Genomic DNA, 26,727 nt, shown 5'->3' on the forward strand with positions numbered 1-26,727 from the left:
CAGGGCCAGCCCGACCCAGACTCTTCTATACTTCTAAACCACAGAAAATGTCTTTTCATTTATCCATCTGATGTTTGACTGAAATCTCACCTACGACCTTTACTTTCTACCAGCTGGCCAGATGTTCCCCACACCTCAGACGCCTGTTCCTCCTCCTCCGGCCACTGGTTCCCAGTCAGCACCTGGACTGGCCAGCAGAACCTGCTTTCTGCGCCGCTCTGGCAACAGCCAATCCAAAACACAGCAAAGTGAACATTACCAACAGCCAACGACCACCTCAAACTTTGCCAACTACCAGAACTGCACCATTGTGAGGTCACACCTGCCTCACACCAACTATGGCACCTACGTTAAAGTGACACCTAAAATCCTCATCTTCCCCATCTTTGTGCAGGTAAATCTTCCATATCTTCAAAATAAGCACAAACATTAAATAAAAAGATCTAGTGAGCTCTAGTAGTGATCTCTTCAGAACATAACATAGATAATACTGTAAAAAGCAAGTTGTCAACAGGGTTTGCTAATAGGAAATATTCTCAGAACTGTTCTGGCAAGCTTCTCTCAAAATTATGAACAAATGTTCTTCCAGTAATGCGAGTAGAACATTTGTTCAAAGTTATATGGTCTTTAATGATGTTCTCAAAACTTTAGCACAGAAACATTATTTTTTACATTGTTCATACCATTTTAGTTGGACGATCATCTAATGTTTTTTTTTATGTTACTACTTGGTGGTGGGGGGGGGGGGGGGTGTCTGGCTCGAGGTCATGGTGCAAAGGACCCTATGTTGATTTCACTCTGAACCATCCCTTTAACGACTGCATAACCAAGAATGTTTTTAAAACATTTAAAAAAACTGGATGTTTCAACAATCATGGAACATTCAGAAATAACGTTAACCGGGAACATTAGCAATATGTTCTTAGAACATAATATTTTTTAGCTGGGATAGATTTTTCATTGGACATGAAGTGGCAGCCCAACACAGCACTGAACTGGTTTATCGTCCAGTACACAAGTAAAAAAAAAGTCCTTAAAATCGAACCTAAAATGTATTGATATTAGAATGATCTGCATATGGCCAACAATATGAACAAATGTGCATAGGAATATGAATAAAGTAAGTGTAATCACAAAATATTTCATGCTCTCAACAGCCAATCAAAACACAAACCATATTTATTCTTGTTTCAAATGAATCAGTATTTAATGTATTATTTTTGTAGTTTTTTTTTCATTGTTTTTGTAGATAGACAGCATGTCACACAACCTGTCCGAGGTTGTCTCTTGCATACTTAAATACAAACACAATTGTCGCATGTTACAGTGTTCTATTGAGTACTCTATAAAACACAGTACTTCTAGTTCAGCACTTTCTTCAATCAAACCAGTGATTATTATATGAGTTATTAAGCTCATTAAGTTGGAGTCAGATTCTGTTTCTCTTTTTTTCTGAAGCCTATAGATCTGTGTAGCCCAACAAGAGCACTGGTGATCTCTGAAGAAATGATTCTACATGAGAGCAGGCACTTCTCTATCAAGGTAAGAGATACTCTACATACTGTAGTCTGCATGTGTATTTAGGCCATTTCACACTTGAAATTGCTCTAAAAGTAGTTCAGTTTTATAACTTCATTAATGTGGGGTCAAGTGCTTTTTACTGGAATAAAATGAACTCATAGATAATTTAAGATTTATCTCTCTTTTCCCTCCTTGACAATGTCTAGTGTAAACTTCTGGAACTCTCTATTGTCCCTACTTGAATGGGAGAGTGCTGGGTCTCTCTTATGCAGTCACTAAAGCTTTAAATGGGTGGTATGATATGTAAAACAAGATGTATGTCTTTGATGTCCCCAGAGTGTGTGTGTGAAGTTTTAGCTCAAAATACCCCACAGATATTTTTATATAGCATGTTAAAATTGTCACTTTTTGAGGGTGAGCAAAAACGCACCGTATTGTTTCTGTTCCTTTAAATGCAAATGAGCTGCTGCTCCCGGCACAGGGGGCGGAGCTTCAAGAGCTTGTGTCATTTTACCTCACACAGACATGCACTGATTATTTCAAAAACTTTTAGCCTTTTATGTTCAAACCGGAGTCAGACAATGATGGAGAGACTCAAGAAGAAGTGACAACATGTAGAAGCAACAGGACATTTCTGAATGGTTAGTTGATGAATTTATGTAGCTGATGTGTAGTTATCTACTAGTCATTGATTAGCATATTCGGTCTTGATAATCTATAATCGTGTTCCCGGGGCGGGGTTTATGCAAATTCTAGGGTTGGTGATTTTACTAGCCCGGGAGGAATGTCGTGTAGTCTCTACCAGCCGTTTGTTGTATTTAAAAGAAAATGTCTTCCTGCTTTGAACTTTGAGCACTTATAACTTTGCAGATGTTGTTTATGCTCAAACAGCAACATTACACACTAACTAAAGGTAAAAAAGTGAAATCATAAAATGTCAAATTTCAAATCATAAAAACTAAAATTTGTGAATAAAGTTTATGAAAATTTATGAAAAAGTCATGTTAAAACAATAGGAAAATTGATAATGAAAATTAAATGTAACTTGTATTTAAATGTGGTAGTGTTGTAACTGATTTAGTGAATAACTGTAATTCACTTATGTTTCTTACTGAAGTTGCAGTCTACACACACTTTTGGCGCGTTATTACACTGTTGCTTCTTCAATATTGGTTCCAGTCTCTTTGGGTAGGTTTAGGGTTTAGTGTTGGTATACGTTATTTTAAAACGCGATAAGCATTAACATTTTAGCGACACTCCCTGGACATTTCAATTCAGAACTGCGATCATATGTACAACAACCAACATAATAAAACGTTGCCAGATTCACTTTATCTGTTTCAGAGAAAACTGAACACTTTTATTGCCACTCACTGGACATTTCATGTTGAAACTGTCGCGAAATGTGCAAAACGCGATGTAATGTCATTGTGCAGAAAAGTCGCCACAGGCATGTTTTTCTAATGAGCCTGGTTTGGTGAAAAGATATCCATCTTGGGATAAATTTGGACCAAATCAGACCCAACTATTTTAGGGCTAAATAAAGACGGGCTGTGACGGGCCGACCTGATTTATTCTTGCACACTGGAATCATGTTTTAATAACGCCATTATTTTCTTACTTTCCAGTTCAAGCACTGGCCGCACGTATCAGACTGTTCTTCTGAAACATCTGCATTTGATCCATTTCTGCTGAACTCTCTCACTTTCGCTCTCTCTTTTTAGGTAACAATCTTTATATACTCCGATCTGATGTTGGTGACCAGAGAGGATGAACCGGGACGATGTAATGTCCTGCAAAACCCACTGTACCTCAGACATCTGCAGCTGCGGGATGGTGAGTGACAACTGCTTACACATTCACACACAAAAATCTGTGTTTGAGTTTCTGTGTCACACAAGTTCTCTTCAATAGATCATGAGTCTTCGACACAAACACGATTCATCCACATTGTGAGTGTAACCGGTCTTCCCTTTACTTTAACTTTAACAGCTTATAGAGATGCTTTTAACTCAATGAGAGCGATATAAAACCAGCGCCAGTGCAAACCCTCTTTGTCCTTTAAAAACTACTGTCAGGATTTACTAAAGACATGCAGTGAAAAATTTGCGCTAAAAAAGGCGTGGACAGTTTTTTTTTTTTTTTAAACTTTACTTTTTTTGGGTTTTGTATGGAAGCTTGTTTCCGCCACTGAATAAAACATTTTAAAAGATAATTGCGACTTTTTATCTCACAATTGCGAGTTTACATCTCACAATTCTGACTTTATTTCTCAGAATTGCGAGATATAAAGTCAGAATTGCGTGAAATAAAGTCAGAATTCTGAGATATAAAGTCAGAATTCTGAGATATAAAGTCGTAATTGCGTCTTATAAAGTCAGAATTCTGACTTTTTTTCTCGCAATTGCGACTTTATATCACGCAATTCTGACTTTATATCTCAGAATTCTGACTTTATATCACGCAATTCTGACTTTATAACACATAATTGCGAGTTTATATCTCACAATTCTGACATCTTTTCTCGGAATTGTGAGATATAAAGTCCAATTCTAAGGGGGAAAAAAAAGACGGACTTTTTTTTTTTTTTTTTACAGAATAGTTTATATCTCACAATTCTGACTTTATAACACGCAATTGCGACTTTATATCATGCAATTCTGACTTTATATCTCCCAATTGCGTGATATAAAGTCAGAATTCTGAGATATAAAGTCAGAATTGCGTGATATAAAGTCGCAATTGCGAGAAAAAAAGTCAGAATTCTGACTTTATAAGACGCATTTGCGACTTTATATCTCGCAATTCTGACTTTATATCTCAGAATTCTGACTTTATAACACGCAATTGTGACTTTATATCTCGCAATTCTGACTTTAAAACACGCAATTGCGACTTTATTTCACGCAATTCTGACTTTATATCTCGCAATTCTGAGAAATAAAGTCAGAATTGTGAGATGTAAACTCGCAATTGTGAGATAAAAAGACGCAATTATCTTTTTTTTTTTTTTGTGTGTGTGGCGGAAACAAGCTTCCATAGTTTTGCGCTCTTACGCTAATTGGCCCATCTTTAGTAAATCTTGCCCTATGTGTTTTATTAGACAGATGAGCAACTGTTTGCATACCTTTATTGATAGAGAAGTGATCAAATGCAACTTTAACAAAGTTCAGGAAAGAAGAATGTGGATGTTAAACATAACTTTAATATAAACATGAACAACAAAACGAAAGGAGCGGCAGCGGCATGTAAGTATTTTAAAAACTGCAACGTAAAATGTCCTAGTGTGTCCCCGGGTTCAAACCACAGTAACGTTAACAAAACTTTAATACAGTGGGAAAATTCATAAACCAAGACAACTTGCAATAATATTTACAAAAAAAGAAAAGAACAAAAAGATACCCAGGCAGGGAAAAGACGACGGGTACTGGGCGGCAATCAAATAAAAGAGATTATCAAAACATAACCCTCTAACTCATAGACCAGTACTAAACTAACTAAAAAGAAAAAAGAAGAAAAGAAAATCTTCAGTATCCGAAGATACCCTAATATAAACTACACTCACTAAATCCAAACAAAAATAAAACAAATGGTTTCAACATGACTGGAGGTGGAACTGAGTCGTTAGGTAGCACACAAGACACACGTGAACATACAACTCAAAATCTTAACCCACAATACACATAATTAACGGCGTCTCTTAATCACAATCCCCCACAGAATAGCAACAGACAATGAACAAAGCATTTCTCTCGATCCGTGTCAGCATCTTCCTTTTATGGATCCTGGTGTCCACCAATTGGAAGACAGCGGAGGCAATGTCATCGGCTCCAACGATGATTGACAGGGAGCAGCACCAATGGCGCAGAGCTAAGAAAGTGAACGTAAAAGCAAACAGAAAGGGGGGGGGGGGGACAAACAAACAACACAAAACGACACCAGCCGTATCTCATCACTGAACATGATTTCGGCCTGAGTCCCGTCAGACTGCTTTTCATCGGCAGTGGAGGTGAAGACAACAACTCCCATGATTCCACCCTTATTCACAGCGTCATAAAGCTAAGCCTACGCTACTGTTTTGCATAAGCGACCTCTAGCTGTGAAACTTGCATACTGTACCTTTTAAAGGCTTAGAAGAAAAAACAAGTAGAAAGATACAGCTCATTTAACTCACGACATGCCCTGTTTTATATGCTTTTCAGCAATATCAGTAGGATCATGCATGAAATGGAAAAGATCATACCATTATCAAATCACTGTTTTGCCCAATAGATATTATGGCAATTAATCAATTCAATAATAGATTAGATTAATTGAGACATAAATGAAGGAAAAGGACAATTGTCTGGGATGATTGTTTGCTCAGATTGTTGCTGTGTCTTTGCTCAGGAGATTTTGCAGAGATAAAAAATGAATGTTTGCTTAGATGCCCTGAATAATTTAGAGAGATCTACGTGTGTATGAGCATGTGACAGGATAACCGTCTCAGCGTAGCTAAAGATCCGGCAGGTGTCTGCACTGTATAGGACTGTAAAACTGTCTCCTCTGATAACTGGTCAAATAATGGCATTAGAGAATATGAAATATTTGATCAGCCATGTTAGATTGGTTTCTCACTTCCCTTATGGGTGAAAATGGCAGGGATCCGCAGTTTTGCTCCAAACCTGTTATGTTGCAAACTCTGTTGAGATTTGTGTTGCCTTTCTCAAAGCATTTTATGACCTTAGCATGTTTGTTTCCTCAGATCACAGTGACGATCTGCAATTCTACTTGATCCACATGACAGAGGTGAGTTACAAAAAGGTGGTGTGCCCTTACAGAACAAAAATATATAGAAATATAATGCAAAATAAAATACGATTATATTACATAATACATTTCCATATATAGGAAACTAGTGTTTTAAATAAAAGTAAGTGTATTACTGAATATAAAATTACATACATTATGATATATTATTGTTATAATAATACATTATTGATATAATAATTATATATTATTGTCACATATTTTTTTCAATATATGAGAATCATAAATTCCTTATGTATTATTCAATATATTGTAATATATTAACACAATATATTATTATGTATATTTTCAAATATACATCATTTAATAAATTGATCATTCATATATAGGGAAATATACAGTATATATCTTTTTTTTTTTTGTCCCCTAATATGATTTTCGCAACCCAGGCTCATTGGAAATGTACTAGACTCTGGCTACATTTCTGCAAAACTGCCAAACACAGTTTCTACCTGAAATGAACACTAGTGGCTGTAACTTGTTTATTTTTCTTATTCACATTATGATTACATGGGTAGATACTATGCTATGACCTGAAAATACTTTTACCACAGCGCATGATTTATAAACTAATGCATTGTAATGTTTGTATCACACGATCTGTTCCATTTGTATGACTTTTCTGATGTAGTAAACTTGCTTGACAGCTCACCTGGTGTTTGCTCAGAGCATTGTGAAACTGTAGGCGCGTTTCCATTACAGATTTGCGCAAAAAATTAGCAATTTTTTCCCCCTAAATGTCGACAAAAAAACGATTGCGAAATGACAGCGTTTCCATTAACCGATGTTATGCGACTAAAACGTAATTTTTTCCTCTCGCAATAAGTAAAATCATTCCAAAAACCATGGTAACGGATGTTGGTTTATGTACTATATCTCAGCCACTGCACTGGCCATTATTATTAATCAAAGGAGATGTATGTGTGTTTTCCAAACATTAATGGTAAGGAACGACCCTTATTATACTTGTGAGCGGCACATATGAGGTGTTTCTGGGTGTTTCTCCCTCAGATCTGCTCCGAGGTCTTGATTGTGGCATTTATTTGAGGTTTAGAATCCATTATTCCTGTAATTATTTTGTCTTATATGAATTTAATAAAGAACTCTCTCATATTCTGTCCAAACACACCTCGTCATCTACATCGGGTGACTGTAAATGCGCAAAAACTGTTTCAATTGCAGTTTTGCAAAATATTTATTTTTCGAATTGCCTGAAAAAAACCCTCATGCGAGCGTAAAAACTTTTTTGCGATAAATGGGAGTTTTTGCGAAATTCGAGTCACGATAAAAGATCTCAACGACTTGCTTGGCATGATTACTTCAGCAAATGTGTTTTTGTCGCACATTTGCTTTTGTTGGCACTATTGGTTTGACTTAGTGCAGAGTTTAGTGTAGGTGTTTTTTAAAAATGCTACAAAGCATTAACCTTTTAGCGCCACTCACCGGACATTTAAATTCTGAACTGCAGCGATTGGTACTACAACTAACAGAAAAAAACAGATTCACATTCATCTGTTTTTGATGAAACTGAAAACACTTTTTGGCCACTGGACATTTTACTTTCACAGTGTCATGAATCCTGCAAGAAGCAAAAGAGGCCTAATATAGTTTTGCAGAAATGGCATGTTTTTACAATGAGCCTGGGTTGCAGATGTTTTGGTGTAACTTTTTAAAAACATATGAATATGTTGGCTGTGTTCAGTTGCATGGCATAAATCTTACTTCTCTATGAATCTCTGCAAAACTTTAATAAAAAAAATAGTGTCTAAAATGTTGTACAAATATAAAAACATTTACAAACGTAAAAAATGTAATGTGCCAGAGCCACACTTTTCACACAAATAGCTTAAAACACCAATGACATCACATTGGAAATGCAAAGTGTGACCTCATATTTGTGGTGTATAGTGCAAATGTTTAAACATTGTAGCTCAGAACTGATCAAATATACTGAATCACAGCTTTAATACAATTGCAAACAGAGAATCAATGCAATGCAAGTGTTTTCTTTTGAGTATGTCAGACCTCTAATTACATAGCTTAAAAAAATAATAGCATCCCTTGAGACTTCACCATGATTGTTAATGACTGCTAGTGATGTAATTACTAGCTCATTGATGATCACAAATTTCAGGGATAGGGTTGAGAACCGCTGATCTATTAGATCAATCAGGGATGTGTTTCTCGAAGTCAACTATGGTCGCAAGTATCGTCATTACCAACACAATTCAACAGGCTAACGATGCTTTTGGGAAACGCACCTCAGGGCATCTGTTGTTATGTGATGGATATTTATCAGGCTCCATCCCTGAGTAATATAATGCAGGACTTTAATTAGATTCTTCTCTCTCCCGTGTCTCAGTGGACACTCGTAATGGTAGCTGGAGATGTCACTGACCAGAGAGAGAGAGAGAGAGAAACACGGCCAACTAAGAGAAAAACAATCTCATTAGAGGAATAGCTCACGTGTCTGCATGTTTTTCACTCACTCCCGGCTTCCTTGTGTAATCTGTGGCCAGGTATATGGCATCTCTCTTACTTTTGACAAGTATGATGACATTGAGGCTGTGCAAACTGACTAACAGATTCATATGTAGGAACAGGGAAAAAAATGAATGTCAGTTTTTTTAAGGACACGTTCCTTTTTTTAAGTGGATTGTGTGCATTAACCGACTTTGCTTGAACTCTGGTGCCATCTGCAATTGGTATGAAAACTATTTGTCCTAACACGCAAAAGTATAGGCTGACCCCCTGGTAATTACTCTGTTGTGGGATATAGATGTGATTTTTGCGGGACAATGCAGGGTACGTGTGAGAGAGATAAATGTACCACCATTATACCATGCAACTATTGATTTACATCAGTTGGAAAGCCTACTTGCCATCACGATGGATGATGACATGTTTTAAATCACCTATAAGCTCTGTTAATTGTGACCGGCTCTGTGACCGGCACTCAATTCGCCCCAGTTTGAGTGCTTTTTGTGTAAGAGCAGCGGCTGCGGGCACATGATCTAAAGCTCAAATGTAATTGGTCAGTCCATTTCATCGCAGGGTGATGGGGTAAAAATCGTCCTGATTGATTGCGATCGGTGTTGATAGCTCTATAGGGATCTATGGTTGTGATTCAAGGACGCGCTCAGTGTGAAAGGCCCTTATCTGAAAATGTTTGCTTTTGTCTGATGCTGCATTCACTCTTCTAGGTCTCAATATATGATAAGTCTAAGTTACTTTTCTGTCAGGACCACTATTGTCAAATACGATTGACAATTAGCATACAGTTTGGATTAGCGGTATGGTTCTGTTCTGGGCAGCCTAGCATGGATAAGAGCGGGGAGAGCAGCAATAACCCCCCCTTAGGGTAACAGAACAGAACCAACATGAATGTATGCAGATATCATTAATTCAAGATTTTAAAGTACTACATAATTAGAGAATTTATTCTAATTCAAGGGGAATCAGAATGCCAAATCCTGACTGGGCGAGAGGAGCTGGGGATGAAGGAGGGTAATTCACTCCTGAGAAATGAGTGGAGCTGGGGATGAAGGAGGGTAATTCACTCCTGAGAAACGAGAGGAGCTGGGGAGGGAGGAGGGTAATTCGCTCCTGAGAAACGAGTGGAGCTGGGGATGAAGGAGGGTAATTCGCTCCTGAGAAACGAGAGGAGCTGGGGAGGGAGGAGGGTAATTCGCTCCTGAGAAACGAGAGGAGCTGGGGATGAAGGAGGGTAATTCGCTCCTGAGAAACGAGTGGAGCTGGGGATGAAGGAGGGTAATTCACTCCTGAGAAACGAGAGGAGCTGGGGAGGGAGGAGGTTAATTCGCTCCTGAGAAACGAGTGGAGCTGGGGATGAAGGAGGGTAATTCGCTCCTGAGAAACGAGAGGAGCTGGGGATGGAGGAGGGTAATTCGCTCCTGAGAAACGAGAGGAGCTGGGGAGGGAGGAGGGTAATTCGCTCCTGAGAAACGAGAGGAGCTGGGGATGAAGGAGGGTAATTCGCTCCTGAGAAACGAGTGGAGCTGGGGATGAAGGAGGGTAATTCGCTCCTGAGAAACGAGAGGAGCTGGGGAGGGAGGAGGGTAATTCGCTCCTGAGAAACGAGAGGAGCTGGGGATGGAGGAGGGTAATTCGCTCCTGAGAAACGAGTGGAGCTGGGGATGAAGGAGGGTAATTCGCTCCTGAGAAACGAGAGGAGCTGGGGAGGGAGGAGGGTAATTCGCTCCTGAGAAACGAGAGGAGCTGGGGAGGGAGGAGGGTAATTCTCTCCTGAGAAACGAGAGGAGCTGGGGATGGAGGAGGGTAATTCTCTCCTGAAAAACGAGAGGAGCTGGGGAGGGAGGAGGGTAATTCGCTCCTGAGAAACGAGAGGAGCTGGGGATGGAGGAGGGTAATTCACTCCTGAGAAACGAGTGGAGCTGGGGATGAAGGAGGGTAATTCGCTCCTGAGAAACGAGAGGAGCTGGGGATGGAGGAGGGTAATTCGCTCCTGAGAAACGAGAGGAGCTGGGGAGGGAGGAGGGTAATTCGCTCCTGAGAAACGAGAGGAGCTGGGGATGGAGGAGGGTAATTCTCCTGAAAAACGAGAGGAGCTGGGGATGGAGGAGGGTAATTCGCTCCTGAGAAACGAGAGGAGCTGGGGATGGAGGAGGGTAATTCTCTCCTGAAAAACGAGAGGAGCTGGGGAGGGAGGAGGGCAATTCGCTCCTGAGAAATGAGAGGATCTGGGGATGGAGGAGGGTAATTCTCTCCTGAAAAACGAGAGGAGCTGGGGAGGGAGGAGGGTAATTCGCTCCTGAAAAACGAGAGGAGCTGGGGAGGGAGGAGGGTAATTCGCTCCTGAGAAACGAGAGGAGCTGGGGATGGAGGAGGGTAATTTTCTCCTGAAAAACGAGAGGAGCTGGGGATGGAGGAGGGTAATTCGCTCCTGAGAAACGAGAGGAGCTGGGGATGAAGGAGGGTAATTCTCTCCTGAAAAACGAGAGGAGCTGGGGATGGAGGAGGGTAATTCGCTCCTGAGAAACGAGAGGAGCTGGGGATGGAGGAGGGTAATTCTCTCCTGAAAAACGAGAGGAAATGGGGAGGGAGGAAGGTAATTCGCTCCTGAGAAACGAGTGGAGCTGGGGATGGAGGAGGGTAATTCTCTCCTGAAAAACGAGAGGAGCTGGGGAGGGAGGAGGGTAATTCGCTCCTGAGAAACGAGTGGAGCTGGGGATGAAGGAGGGTAATTCTCTCCTGAAAAACGAGAGGAGCTGGGGAGGGAGGAGGGTAATTCGCTCCTGAGAAACGAGAGGAGCTGGGGATGGAGGAGGGTAATTCTCTCCTGAAAAACGAGAGGAGCTGGGGAGGGAGGAGGGTAATTCGCTCCTGAGAAACGAGAGGAGCTGGGGATGGAGGAGGGTAATTCTCTCCTGAAAAACGAGAGGAGCTGGGGAGGGAGGAGGGTAATTCGCTCCTGAGAAACGAGACATGCGACATCGCTCCTGAGAAATGCGATAGCTGCTGATAATACTGAAGGAGCTTATATATGTGTACAGTGGTAGGTTTCTATAGGTAGACGTGGATCAGCTGAGAGTCAGCTGATGCGAGCTCGACTAACGTGACCTGCCAGAACTAACGTTACGCTTGATTATTGTCATTGGACACAATTCAACAAAATTCAGTGTGGCAATTCTCAAAAAAAACAACAAAGAACAATTAAACATTGCATTTAAAGTAAATAATATAAAAAGTGTTAATGTCATGAAATACCCGTTTCATCACTGGTCGTTCACAGCTCAGATTTGAAAAAGACTCAAGAAATGGGCGTGTAAAGTTGGGGAAAAGTGGGAGTGTAGAGGATGGGAAGACGGGAGAAAAATATGAGCAGAGAAGAAACATACAAATAAACAAACAAACAACAGAGTTAGGGAAACCTTGATGCATTTTAAAAATATAATGACAATAAACTCTAAAAAAAAAAATCTTTAGAGACTACTACCAACTATCATAAACAACTACGACATGCATATCTGAAGGACAACAACGCAAAGCTGAACAGGCGGAGGTGAGCGAACAGCACTGAAATGCTCTTTTGTGACTTATAAATTCTCCACTGTGATTGGATTAAAAAGAGTTGATTCTCATGAATAATGCAGAGAAAAGCTCAGAAATGCATGACGTAGACGCATACTATTCGGCCACAGCAGCCAAAATAACATACCTCACTTTTCATGACAATGTTTCAACTTTGCTTTTGCATTTTAAACCGGATGAATGAAATGGCTCAGAAAAAACAAAAGAAACAACAAAACAAAACAAAACAATTTTCCCTCAATAATAAACATAGCGAGTGCTGTAGTTGTTTTCATTGACTTGCAATCTTTACATATCTAAAAAAACACACTTTAATAACAGTAAGAGACTGTAAAATATGTATATTTTCCATGATAGACCCCTGACGGTATATTGATGCACATTGATAATAAAATCAAAGAGTGCTTTTTTTGCTTACTTTGAGGCGCAAAAGAGGATTTGAGGATACTCGACTGTTTTGGTCTTCAAAGTGAGCAGAAAAAAAGGTTCATCAGGTAGAAAGGGGTCATTACTAATTAGTGGGGGGAAATCCTAATGGTCATTAAAGGCTTTTATCACTTTCCACATGTTAGAGGAGTTTCAATGTGGCCTTCAATATGCCTTTTATACTTATGCTTTATCTCTCTGATGCCTGATCTAAAGGCTGGATCCCGTTCTTTGAGCAGAAACTGTGCTTTCCCTTCATGGCTTCTGGTTAGGGAACACTTTGATGCTTTTTGTTGTTAAAAATCTTCATTATTTGTTAATTTCACCTACTTTTTTACAATGGCAGGCTGGCAGGAGAGAAACATCCTCCTGCACACACTAACCAAACATACACTACATTCAAAGACACACTACGGAAGCCCTGAACCGCAACGTAAAAAAAAAAAAAATCATAAAAAAAAAATAATCTAGCATTTCGAGATTAAAATTGAAATATTTCGAGATTAAAATCGAAATATTTCAAGAATAAAGTCGAAATATTTCAAGAATAAAGTCAAAATATTTCGAGATTAATGTCGAAATATTTTGAGAATAAAGTCTTCCGTATAAATTGTGTGTGTGCTTGCCGTTATTTCACATTGCCGCACAGGCATTCATGCGTGTGCGTGTGTGTGTGTGTGTGTGTGTGTGTAAACTGGATCTAAACAAAATAATAGCTTTTTACTTTTATCTGGGCTTTCAACAAAAGGAAATTCTACAGGTCTACGAACATGGCATTAGGCTATAGGACGTAATAAAATATAGTGCGCCGGAATAGACTTTAGCCTACTGGCGAAAACACTTTTCAGACTGGATCAAGATATCCATCTTTATGAATGAATGAATGAATGAATGCATGAATGAGGCATTTATATAGCGCTTTCATATGTCTACTGTAGGCCTACACTTAAAAGCGCTTTACAGTCATTTCAGGAAATCTCTCCTCAAACGCCACCAGTGGTTATTATATTTGAGGAAATCACGGGATCCGGCCAAATGATTGGATACAGAATGATGCACTTAAAATGTATCCAGAACGTATGGTGAAGAGGGAGACAGTGCGGTTACTGTTAAGTGTTCTCGACCCAGATAGTGTTGCCTATTATAGACGAGCACGAAAACACGTCAAAACACTGCCACATAAAGTTTCGACCAGATTGTGAACCTACTCCGGCGGAGTCTGTGCTCGTCTGTAGGCAACTCCATGATAATGCATGTTGGTAGATTGGCACCTGTCGAATTTTCTTTTTGTTGAAAGCCCAGATAAAAGTAAAAAGCTATTATTTTGTGTAGATCCATGTCTATGGCGTCATTTTTTAGTCAAATGAGCACACATGCTCACGAGCACATTATGTTATTTCACACGTGCAAAAATGAACCTTCAGCTGGCATGATAAAAGTACTCGCGCACAAATTCAACAACCGAGAGGTGTACAGGTAGCTGCGAGCGAGCGCCTGGCATACTCTCATGCTTGTACAGTGGAATCCTACACGCGTGCAGCGGGCTTCTGCTCGCGGAGTGCTGTTTTGCTCGCGCAGTGGATTTCTGCTCGCTCGAGTCTACATGACTTTTGACAATTTGGGGGCGGAAACCAAGGAGGGCACTGACCCTCTTATGATTGGTCACTTTCATCATGGAAAATCTTTGGAAATCCTAACCCCGCCCACCTTCAGACGCAGCGCGAGTCACTCAGCTCGCTCTGCTACTCCGGCTATCTCTGTATATTTTAGACAACGAAATATGTGATAAAACACCATACTAACTATTTTCGTTTTCATTTAAAGAAATCTTAAACATGATAGCCACACAAATGTGGTTCATGCAATGCGTATTGATTATATTCACTGCACATAACGTTTGCCTATTTATAAAAACAAAACAAAATATAAAACACAAACCTGCCTCTTTTCGTTTTAAATATAATATAAAAACATTAAACATTTTAATATGGCCCAGGCAATATGTGCATTTGTACTAAACAACAGATTTTGCAGTAAACAACATTAGGCTACAGTTTTAAAATTTTTAAATACAATTATTAGCCTACAATTTAAAATGACAAAACTCAACCCAGTCTCTTTTTGTTAAATTTCAGTTTTATCAATATTAGAAATGATAAAAGTATAAGTAAAAGGTATAAGAAGCTATACAAATAAAGCAAACAATTCAGTCAAACATACAAAGTCAGCGCTAGTCTAACCATACAACGATGACCGGGCGCTCGGCACTCATGTACCCCGCCTGGAACAGCCTTTCCTCAGCTATAGTCGTTCTGACGTTCGCCGCTTTCGCTGGCGTCTCTGTAGTGGTTAAACATGAGATATAATTCGTCTTGTGTATATCTAACGGGCGATTTTTGGTCTCGTGAATCTATAATTTATTCCCTGGCCAATCGTTTTGGCTGAGGGGAAGTTTCATAACTTTATAAGCTATTTAACATTACCTTTGTATGGTTTTATAGAGTGCTGACTTTGTGTGTTTGACTGAATTGTTTGCTTTATTTGTATAGCTTCTTATACCTTTTACTTATACTTTTATAATGGCTAATATTGATAAAACTGAAATTTAACAAAAAGAGACTGGGTTGAGTTTTGTCATTTTAAATTGTAATAATTGTATTTAAAAATTTAAAAACTGTAATGTTGTTTACTGCTAAATCTGTTGTTTAGTACAAATGCACATATTGCCTGGGCCATATTAAAATGTTTAATGTTTTTATATTATATTTAAAACGAAAAGAGGCAGGTTTGTGTTTTATATATATATATATATATATATATTTTTTTTTTTTTATAAATAGGCAAACGTTATGTGCAGTGAATATAATCAATACGCGTTGCATGAACCACATTTGTGTGGCTATCATGTTTAAGATTTCTTTAAATGAAAACGAAAATAGTTAGTATGGTGTTTTATCACATATTTCGTTGTCTAAAATATACAGAGATAGCCGGAGTAGCAGAGCGAGCTGAGTGACTCGCGCTGCGTCTGAAGGTGGGCGGGGTTAGGATTTCCAAAGATTTTCCATGATGAAAGTGACCAATCATAAGAGGGTCAGTGCCCTCCTTGGTTTCTGCCCCCAAATTGTCAAAAGTCATGTAGACTCGAGCGAGCAGAAATCCACTGCGCGAGCAAAACAGCACTCCGCGAGCAGAAGCCCGCTGCACGCGAGTAGGATTCCACTGTACAAGCATGAGAGTATGCCAGGCGCTCGCTCGCAGCTACCTGTACACCTCTCGGTTGTTGAATTTGTGCGCGAGTACTTTTATCATGCCAGCTGAAGGTTCATTTTTGCGCGTGTGAAATAACATAATGTGCTCGTGAGCATGTCTTACACGCTCATAACATTTGACTAAAAAATGACGCCATACATGTCTGAGGCAGTTCGACTTCACAAGCTCATTTCTTTACACACACACACACACACACACACACACACACACACACACACACACACACACACACACACACACACACACACACACACACACACACACACACACAAATAAAAACAAACAAACAAACAAACACACACAAAACGCTCGCAATAGTCATTTTCCGCAGAATAGATATAGAATAGATACTTTCTCATCTCTCCGACAGCGAGGCGGGTTTGTGTGTAACTCGTTTAGCTCGCTCTGGATGAATATTGTTGGTGTTTCAGGGCTTGAATTTCGGCATGGGATTTCTTTTATTGCAATATACACAGTCAGTTATGTTTTTAGTGAACGTAAACAGTTGAGACAGAAAACGCATGTGTAACAGTATAGATCCGTGCGTCAGGTCTTACACCGTGTCCTAACTACACGCGACAAAATTCCAGCGACAGGCAGTGCGTCTGTTCACACTAGAAGCGACGCGACTGTGAGACGCCACAACGTCAATCAAAAATCACAGCCAATCAGAACGGCGTGTGGGCGGAGTCTCGCGGCAAGTGCACAGCACTAAAGAGTAATCTTGACGGCACTCATAAGAAAATGGATAAGTAGCAAATTCACAAATATTACACCATTTAAAAAATACATAGGCTACTGAGTTACTTAAACAATCTTTGTCAAATAATACACTTGTTTGTTCACAGTTTTAACGTTCTTGTTTCCATTTGTTTAATTTCAAGATCTGAGGTGAATTATCCATTGTTGCTTTTACAGCTACAAAGCTGGAGCACTAAATGATATTCAAAGTCACATTTCACGCTTTTAACATTTAATAAAGCACATAAACAGCACCTGAGATTATCATTGCCACACTTTGTGTTTGTTGTTTCAGCGCGACGTCACAGAAAAATAGAAACCGTTTCTAAATTAGAAATGTTGCGTCGCCGTCGCGGCCGGTTAGGACAAAAACTCTGATTAACATGGAAAAGATACCTTTTATCGCATGTCGCGACGTCGCATCGCGTGTAGTTAGGACACGGTGTTAAAGTGACAGCAGCCTAATATACATGATGCCAAATTATGAGATAATATTAAGAATATCTATATGGCAGTTTTTCATGATATAAAAAAATCTAAATGTTCAGGGCAGTTTTGAGTACTTTTTTCAATTAACAGCAAAATCGTAGTTTGTACAGTGTTTTTTTTTTTTTTTTTTTTTTTACTGACATTGTTAGAGCAGTACTTTTACTTGACTTTTACTGGTAAATTTGCAAAATCCTTCTTTACAGCCCTAAAATAAACCCTGGCTGTGGTATCGAAAGAGTTTGTCGTGGGTTGGATTAAAATGGATTACACAATCCAAAAGATCATCAGATCAAAATATGCTCTGACATGGACTGCAGAAGTCTGAATGGAAACACATTTCCTCGGCTGGGCTAGTCGTTTGCCTCTGAAGGCCTGGAGAACGTGTGTATGTGCGTGTGTCGTCTCCACCCCCTGACTCTCAGATGCTGCGGTGTAAAGCCTGCGCTGATCCCTCACTCCAGGCTGACCGATGAGGATCTGCAGACGGGAGGTAAGAGGCATCTGTTGGTTTTCCCGTGTTGACGAGGACGTGTTTTCCCTGGAAAAATGTGCACTGCTGTCCGGGGGCAGACTGTGTGGAGGTTGATTGGGTTTACAGTTCAGAAATGGGAGACATTTTTGTGTGAAAAACGATAATATTTGTGAGTATTTCCACAATTCTCAAGTTCTCCTTAGCTTTTGGCGTTTGATTAGGTCTGATTATTGTGAGTGATATGTAGTGTGATGGATTATGTTTGTAAGCACTGTTAGAGTTTTATGTTGTGTTATGTACAACACTTTGGTCCATTTTTATGGTTTTGAAGGTGCTTTGTAAATAAATTTTGAGTTGAGTTGAGTTGAGTATGCATTTGTAAAATCTTGACTTGATAAATGTTAAAAATGTACGTTAGTGAAAAGACCCAGAAGTGTTTTTGTTTTTGCACTGCCAAAAATGCTTTTCTTACTTATAGTATTTTTGTCTTGTTTTCTGTCTAAATATCAAATAAATCAAGATTAATTTTCTATACAAGTAAAATTACGTTGATATTATGTATCATTTTCTTAAAAAAAATAAATAATAATTCTAAATTGAGTTTTTGCTTAAAACAAGCTCAATTATCTTCCAATGGGGTAAGAAAAATAATATCAATTCAAACAGAAACAAGATTATTTAAGATTATTTTTCTTACCCCATTGGCAGATAATTTAGCTTGTTTTAAGCAAAAACTCACTTAATTTAGATTTTTCTCCCCCAGAAAACAAGACATAATATCTTATGCCATTTTACTTGTAAATTCATCTTGATTTAAGAATTTTTTTTTATGTTTGGAGGGACTGGAAACAAGACCACACCACACTACAGTATAGAATCACTTTCAGAACGATTTTTTCCCAGCTGGTTAACAATGAAAGCCAATCAGATCCCACCAAACTTTAAAGAACTGGAGCATTTAAAGCAGCAGACGACAAAACTTAGTATAAACAGAAATTCTGTCCGCTGGTGTGAACGCTAATGAAGTTATAGTTATCTTCCATTCTTGGTATGAATGGGCTTTGTGCTACAAGTAACCTCAAGTTGTGTGGTTTGTTGTTTCTACTAAGCTTTTTTGCTTGGCAAACCCATAAACTGACATTGATGGATGGACTTTAGCTGTATCTAGAGACCAAAATATGTAGAGACATGGGTGTTTAGATAGGCAAGCATCTAGCACCATTTAATCGAGGCACAGGGAAGCACCACTCGCATTTTCTTCAGTCAATCTAGTTTTCCGAAAAAGGAGGTGGCACCAAATGAAAAATACAAATTAATCATTATGCTCACTAGAACTTTTTCTGCAAAATGTCTAACAAAATGACCAGTAAAAGAGCAGAAATTATTTTTTTATTTTTCGCATACAATATTGTTCTGGTGTTTTTCATTTAATAGTTTTTTTTTTTTTTTTACTTCTAGGTTAGTAGTTTTCTCCCATTATACTGCAGAATAAAGATGATGCCAGTGTTTTTATATCAAGTTACTTGTCTTGAAAATGCTCACTCACTCACCGTTCTTTCAATGTCTGTAATATCCAAGATTCAAAAACAATTTAAAGTCAGCATGAAACAGAAGTTGCGATCCTCTTTTCTTCTCTGTTGTGATGTATATTGAGTGAAACGGCTTCTGGATCAAGAACAAATGTAGGGCGGGGCTTGATATTTTTAATGGGGAATTGACTGGATGGTTGTGGTTTGCCATTGGTTGATCTCATGTGAGTGACAGGTTGCCCCGCCCTCATCATCAGAGATGTTGCCGTAAGAGGAAGGGGAAGTTATTTTGATTCAAGATTATGAGGTGTATGAATAATAATAAAAAAATGATGTACATGATAAACCATTTATAATAAATACTGCAATATTCCATGGAAATGTTGACTTCACGGTGACCTAAAGGGTTAAAAATGTTCCAGTGCTCTTTTGCTGTTATCTCTGCTTTTCTCAGAAGCATTAGTCTAATAAATGGATCTGATGGGCGTCTCTTATCTCAGGCCACAATCGCTCGGCACCCCACATGTATGCTGGCAAGCAGTCAGGTTATTTTAGCATCAGGAACAGGAGTCAGCCTAGATTTAAACAAGACAGAGTTGGAGTGCAGGAGGAGTGAGAGTGCAGATTTGTTTTACATTTTGCTCTGTGTAACTAACTAAATTACATCATTAAATTACAGGACATTCAGTGGTGTGACAGCAGCTCAGCTCTCTTCAACATGTAGAGGTCTAGAAGCACTAAATGCTACTTTGCTGTTTTATGTATGTAGCTTTAGACAACATTTATTTGAGCTAACCGGTTGGTTCGTCCTGGGTGATCGATGAGGCTTCGGCAGTTAACTCTGCTGGTAGATGTAATAACTAATCCGCCCTCAGATGAGACGTTAAACCGAGGTCCTGACTCTCTGTGGTCATAAAAAAAAACCCAGGATGTTTTTCGGAAAAAGAGTAGGGGTGTAACCCTGGGCCCCTTGGCCTCTATCCATCATGACCCCCTAATCATCCCCATATATACTGATTGGCGTCATCACTGTCTCCTCTCCACCAGTAAGCTGGTGTGTGGTGTGTGTGTGTGCGTGTGGTGGGCGTTCTGGCGCAATATGGCTGCCGTCGCATCATCCAGGTGATGCTGCACATTGGTGGCGGTTGAGGAGACTCCCCCTTCCATATGTAAAAGCGCTATATAAATGTAATAAATTATTATTATAGCTAAAATGCAGAAAATAAATAAATAAATAATAGCTGGGCCTTCATTAATGCACTCTCAACCATCACTTTCAACATTCATTCTCAACATGAAGCACTTTGTGACTGAAAGTAACAGATTATGAGGCCCTGATTGCTTAGTGGTAAAAGGCAACAACCCGCAGCTCGGCAGTGTCAGTTAATGGGTGGTCATAAATGTAATCTTGGTAAGATGAGTGTTTGACAGCATCAATTATTCATTGTGTTCTGAGACTGTAATCTACCCATAACATCTAAGCATAGTTAGTTCGATAAACAGCTCTATTCTCCTGGGCATCTTTTTGCAGTTCAGTCAGCCTTTAGTGCACTGATATATTACAGATGCCTCTGTTTTTTGTTTTTTTTTTTTTTGCTTAGTTGTGTTTTCAGGGAAGTGTGTGGTTATTAGATTCTATGGCCCTTGTCAGCAAATTTGCCAGGTTGATGGTTGCCATCTGTAGTGCTTTGGCAGTGGAATGTTCTGAGAAGTCTTTTGCCCCTGTTTGATCCCATAAGCTTCGGAAGTTTGTCATTTTGGGAAATATACCAAACTATCAGTCATATTATGTAATATAATGCCTTGGAAACACTAAAACTGTTCAAAAACCTAGTGAGCTACCTTGCTGTCTACTGCGTACATTCTAAACTGAAATGAAACCTCATAATTCTATTGGGATGCAATTGCCTTTATGAATTAGAGTCTATTGGAATAGAGTTCCAACAGTGTGTTTTGTGTTTGCATGTTACCAAACTAGCAAGCCGGTATTCTAATAAGCTTAAAAAACAGCACATAACGGACGTTTAGGGAAAATGAGAGAGTCTGAGATTGCCATATGAAAGATAGATTCATTGCTGCCTTATATGTTGTGCAAAACAAGACACAGTGACTATAAAAAGTCTACACACCCCTATAAAAACAGCTGATTTAATGTAAGAATGAATCCAAGATAAAAAATGTATATTTTAAGAAAAACAAATCAGGTTGTACCAATGTGCACACGCCTCAACTAATACTTGGTAGAAGCACCTTATGCTTTTATTTCAGCAGGAATCTACACTCAAAAAAATGGTGGGTTGTTTTAACCCAATTTTAGGTCAAATATTGACAAACCCGAACGTTGGGTTAAAAATGTAATTTAAAAATGTAACCCAATGGCTGGGTTTGTCCATATTTGACCCAAAGTTGGGTTAAAGGTCCCGTTTTTCGTGTGTTTTTGAAGTAAGGAATAATTGATGACAGGCCGTTGAATTATTAGAAAAATAATGCACACCCGAGGTGAACGGCCAGTCAATTATTCCGCTTATACTACAGTTACCACACCTCGAAACATTGTTCAGATTATGTATTTCAAGACGTTTGTAAAGTTTTTGTCATTAAAACGCTCTTGTATGTAGGACTAATTTCTTACGCATCTAAACCAATGCCTCCGTTGCTAATTCCAAAACTTTAGAGTTAGTAACAGAGGTTTGAGCCACTGATAGCAGACTAATGCTGGGACACACGACTAGCTGACACATTCTCTGACTGTTTTTATCGCAGCATATTTTAAACACCGACTTTGAACACAGACTGAACGCGCTGAACACGCGTTTGGGTATGATCAGTCATACGTATCAAATTACATTCATAACCGGACTTAAAGTGTGTCCCCAGTTATTAATGCAGTTATTAGAGAGAGAGATGTTGCAATAATGAGACAGAAAAGCATGTGCGTCAATATTATTATTATTTATTTATTAATTAAATTCCTTTTAATTAATTCGAATTCACTTTTTTTTCTATTATTGACAGATGACAGACTAGCCAAATAAATGAAATTCAAAGCCCTTTTAACAAGTAGGCCTATCAATAATTATTTATTTGTTATATTATCTGCAATAATAATCTGTGCTGCAGGACTATCCATTTATGTAGCCTATTCAGTTTAATTTTCTATTGATTATAGATAGGACTACATACTTTATTCAAATTAAACTGCATATTTCCATTGATTGTGAAGCTAGACATTGAAAATTGCAGATCAAGCGCATGCGGCTAAATGTTTTTTCTTGTTTTGAATTGTATCCTGTTTTCCGTTATTACCGTTAACAACGCAGAGTGATATGGAACTGTAATGCGGTCAAGACCTGCTGGAACTACTTTAGCCGTGCGTTTCCCTGAAAATAATGCACACCTTAGAATGTTCGTCAACCAATCAGATTCAAGTATTCAACGGCCCTGTAGTATAAGCTTTGATTGTGTTTACAGTGTGCAACAAACACAGTATTTTTCACACAATTTACTTATCTGTATACCGCTGTTTTCACTGTCCTAAAAACGGGCTGATGACTTCCTTGTTCTATGAAGTCCCTCCTTCAGAAATACGTAAAGAGTTCTGCTTGTGCCAGCGGTTCCTGTGTTGTGATTCGACTGCAGCTTAGCGCACATTCCCCGGAAAGGTCACGCCTCTTACCATAACGTGGAGATGCATGCACTCAGGGAAGGCAACACAAAGGTGATTTGACTCGGGATAAAAATAACGGCGTCTCGACGAAATGGCGACAAACAACACACTCTACAAATGCAACTCTTCCTCTTCTCTGTGGGAGCGCAACAAGACCACGCCCCCTTTTTTGTGTATTCCTGTGGGTGGAGGTTAGTCAAAAAACTGTTCTAGTGACGTCATTAAAGAAGGAAGTAGAGGGATGTAGTTCAATGTTTGAGCTTTATAATTTTACAGATATTATTTATACTCTAACAACAACATTACACACTAACTAAAGTTTGAAACATGGGATCACGAAGAACGGGACCTTTAAAACAACCCAGCATTTTTTAGAGTGTATAAACTTAAAATCCTGTAGTCAATCATTTTATCCCTTCAAACTTCCTTGAAAAAAAATTCATCATGCCTTTAAAATATATTGAATGTAACTCGACACCCTTGCCTCATTTAGTATGCGCGGTTCTATGAATATGCAAATGAGCCCCGCCTCCAGTCACTCACTCAGCTCAGAGATCCACTGGTTGACGATCACACGTTGATCTGATTGGTTACAAGGTAGTTTGTGACGTCAGAAACAGCAGCGATTTCAAAGCGTGTTTTTGAGACTGTCTTTGGTTCACTGCAGTTTTAAGGAGAAAATACTCAGCAATGGTGTCGACTTATGAATTTACACATGGTTTGTCTTAAAGCATATTAAAAACACCACATAGACATATTAAAAACATTAAAAGCTGAATTTTTACCACAGGGGGACTTTAACAACTTGATTTGTCAAGCTGTCAAGAAGGCTCCAGCATCTGCGCAACCATACATAGGACAAGCAGTTTGGAAAATGGATGGATGTATTTGTCAATTTTTTCCCACTCTTCCTTGTAAAAGAGCTTCAGATCGATCAAATATCCTGTCTACAGCCTGTCTACACGTTTTTTTTTTTTCCGAATGGATTTACATCTGGGATCTTACTCAGCCATTCTTCTTCTGAAGCAATGAACTAGATATGTGTTATGAAGCTGAAAGATGAAATTCATATTCATCATCCACTTTGAAATGGAAGCTGGCAGAATTTGTGGCAAAACGGTCCGGTATTTGGCTTTGTCCATGATTCCTTCTATCTTGACTTCTGCTCTCAGAATGCTTCATCATGAGTTTTTGCACCAGATGTTTTGGCCAAAAAGGTTGGCTTGGTTTTGTCAGACCATTGGTTTTCCCAAAATTTAGGTGGGCTTAGATGATGCTGTTGTCTTGCCATCCTGCCCTATTTCCCAGTCAAAGAATACAGGTTATTGTTGACACACACAGCAAGTGACCATACTTTCCTCTGCTGCTTTAATGTCGCTGTAAGTCTTTTGGCAGCCTCACTGATAACTTTAAATACTGCAGTGCAGATCTTCTGGCCAACCTTTCAGTAAGCAGGAACTGCACCCTCTTTCCTCAATACACTCCGACAAGCGTTTGCTTCTTCCCGCATGTTATGGTTACTGAATGAACATAACCTGGATGTTCCTTCACAAAGAAACTTCACATGAGCTGCTAACCTCCACCTGATCTGCTGAGATCATCACAAATTTCTGAAGACACGCCTCTTCCACAAGCACTTAAGTAATCCAACAAACATAAACGAAGGCACTTACTAAAACTCATATTTTATATCTAACAATTATAATAGCAATACAAATATTCTCTCTCTGCATTTTACCTACACTCTAGATTGTGATCAAATCTATCTTTAACTTTAACTTAGCATTGTGCACTATGAATACTTTTGACTCTTTTGACAAATTGCTTGTGGTATTCCACACATACTTATTTTTATGTTGTACTTATATTAAAAAATGTTTGCATGTAATTACATCTATAATTAGTTTCTGTAATTACATCTATAATTACACTGTTGAGCCTTCCCTTACTCCTTAACAAACCCTTAAAGGGGTGGTATAATGCCCTTTTCATAAGATGTAAAATAAGTCTCTGATGTCCCCAGAGTGTGTATGTGAAGTTTTAGCTCAAAATACCCCACAGATATTTTTATATAGCATGTTAAAATTGTCAATTTTTTAGGGTGAGCAAAAACGCACTGTTTTGTGTCTGTCCCTTTAAATGCAAATTATCTGCTGCTCACAGCACAGGGGGCGGAGCTACAACAACTTGTGTCCTTTTACCTCACACACACATGCATTGAAAATTTCAAAAACTTTTAGTTTTTTATGTTCAAACCGGATTCAGACAAAGATGGAGAGACTCGAGAAGAAGTGACAACATGTAGAAGCAACAGGACATTTCTGAATGGTTATATGATAAACCGGATTCAGACAAAGATGGAGAGACTCGAGAAGAAGTGACAACATGTAGAAGCAACAGGACATTTCTGAATGGTTATATGATGAATTTATGTATCTGATGTGGAGTTAACTACCTTCTAGTCATTGATTAGCATATTCTGTCTTGATAATCTATAAATCGTGTTCCGGGGGCGGGGCTTATGTAAACTTTAGGGTTAGTGATATCACTAACCCTGGAGGAATGTCATGTAGTCTCTACCAGCCGTTTGTTGTAGTCCATAAAGGGATACTTCACCTCTGGAAAGATGAATGTGTATTTAAAATAGGTCATTTGTGTAGAAGAAATGTAAAATTATTTTTGAATTTGGAGCTTTCTAGACTAAGAAAAGCCAGAAAATTTATTTTTGGCTTATGTGGATGAAAGACAACAACTCCCAGAATGCACTTGCTTCGCTGCTCTACGAGGCCACTCCCAAGCCACGCCTACCGGTAAGAGAGCGCAGTTGGAAACAACAAGGCTAGGCTACTAGTGAGACTCCGTGACAAGTTTGCCCTGGATTTCGAGATCGCCCAAAATGTCCGGGATTCGGCTTTTGCGTTCTACAGTCGCCATTCATCATGTTTACTGTGGCGAGCAGGACGAGGCTAAGGGCCGCGGGAGAACGGCGCGAGGCCGGTGGCTTCATTACTGAGACGCACCGGTCTCGCATCTCTCACGAAGGAGCGGGAATTTTCTTAGCAATGTTAAAACGCACATCAACCGATCACTTGTTTAGCGTTCATGTAAACACTACATTCAGATTCACCAATCGGAATGAATTCAGTTAGACTGAAACAAAAGGTGTGCATGTAAACAATGAATGGCGACCGCAGAAAGCAAAAGCCGAATCCCGGACATTTTGGACGATCTCGGCGGCTGGACATGTCCGGGAAAAAGAGGATGGCATTGGAAATCAAACGCACTGGCACTGATCTGTGATAGGTCTGTTAGCGCATTAGGTCCAACCCCCTATGGGCGGGTTTGAAAGGCTGGGAACTAGTGCTTGTAGTCTCAACAGAAATCCGCCCCTCTTACACTTCCTCCGACAATGACGCAAAATGACGATTTTTGCGTCATTGTGGGAGGAAGTGTAAGAGGTAAATACGGATTTCTCCCGTCTCAGGGGAAAATGAGAGAGTGTTGCACGACCATTCAATAGTATGACTGGGTTTCTAACAATGCAAAGCTTAATGCAAATGGGTAGAGTGTTCCTTTAAAAAGCAACTTCCGTAAAAGTTCTGTAAAAATCTCCCTTTGCTTTGAACTTTGAGCATTGTAATTTCACAGATGTTGTTTATGCTCAAACAGCAACATTACACACTAACTAAAGTTAGAAAAGTGAAATCATAATCAACCACCCTTTTAAA

The 26,727-nt window shown here is 39.1% G+C and overlaps 1 protein-coding gene across 1 annotated transcript in view; it reads left to right on the forward strand.

Moving 5' to 3' along the window:
• The window catches only part of rgs3a (regulator of G protein signaling 3a), a 174,292-nt gene that overhangs the window by 24,706 nt on the left and 122,859 nt on the right, over positions 1-26,727 (forward strand). The window contains exons 6-9 of the mRNA XM_081365201.1: positions 114-394; positions 1,459-1,542; positions 3,246-3,357; positions 6,266-6,309. Coding sequence (XP_081221327.1) covers positions 114-394; positions 1,459-1,542; positions 3,246-3,357; positions 6,266-6,309 — 521 coding nt within the window. The remainder of the gene's footprint in view (positions 1-113; positions 395-1,458; positions 1,543-3,245; positions 3,358-6,265; positions 6,310-26,727) is intronic.

This window comes from Scardinius erythrophthalmus, assembly GCF_964197995.2.
Source record: "Scardinius erythrophthalmus genome assembly, chromosome: 5".
Lineage (NCBI taxonomy): Eukaryota > Metazoa > Chordata > Actinopteri > Cypriniformes > Leuciscidae > Scardinius > Scardinius erythrophthalmus.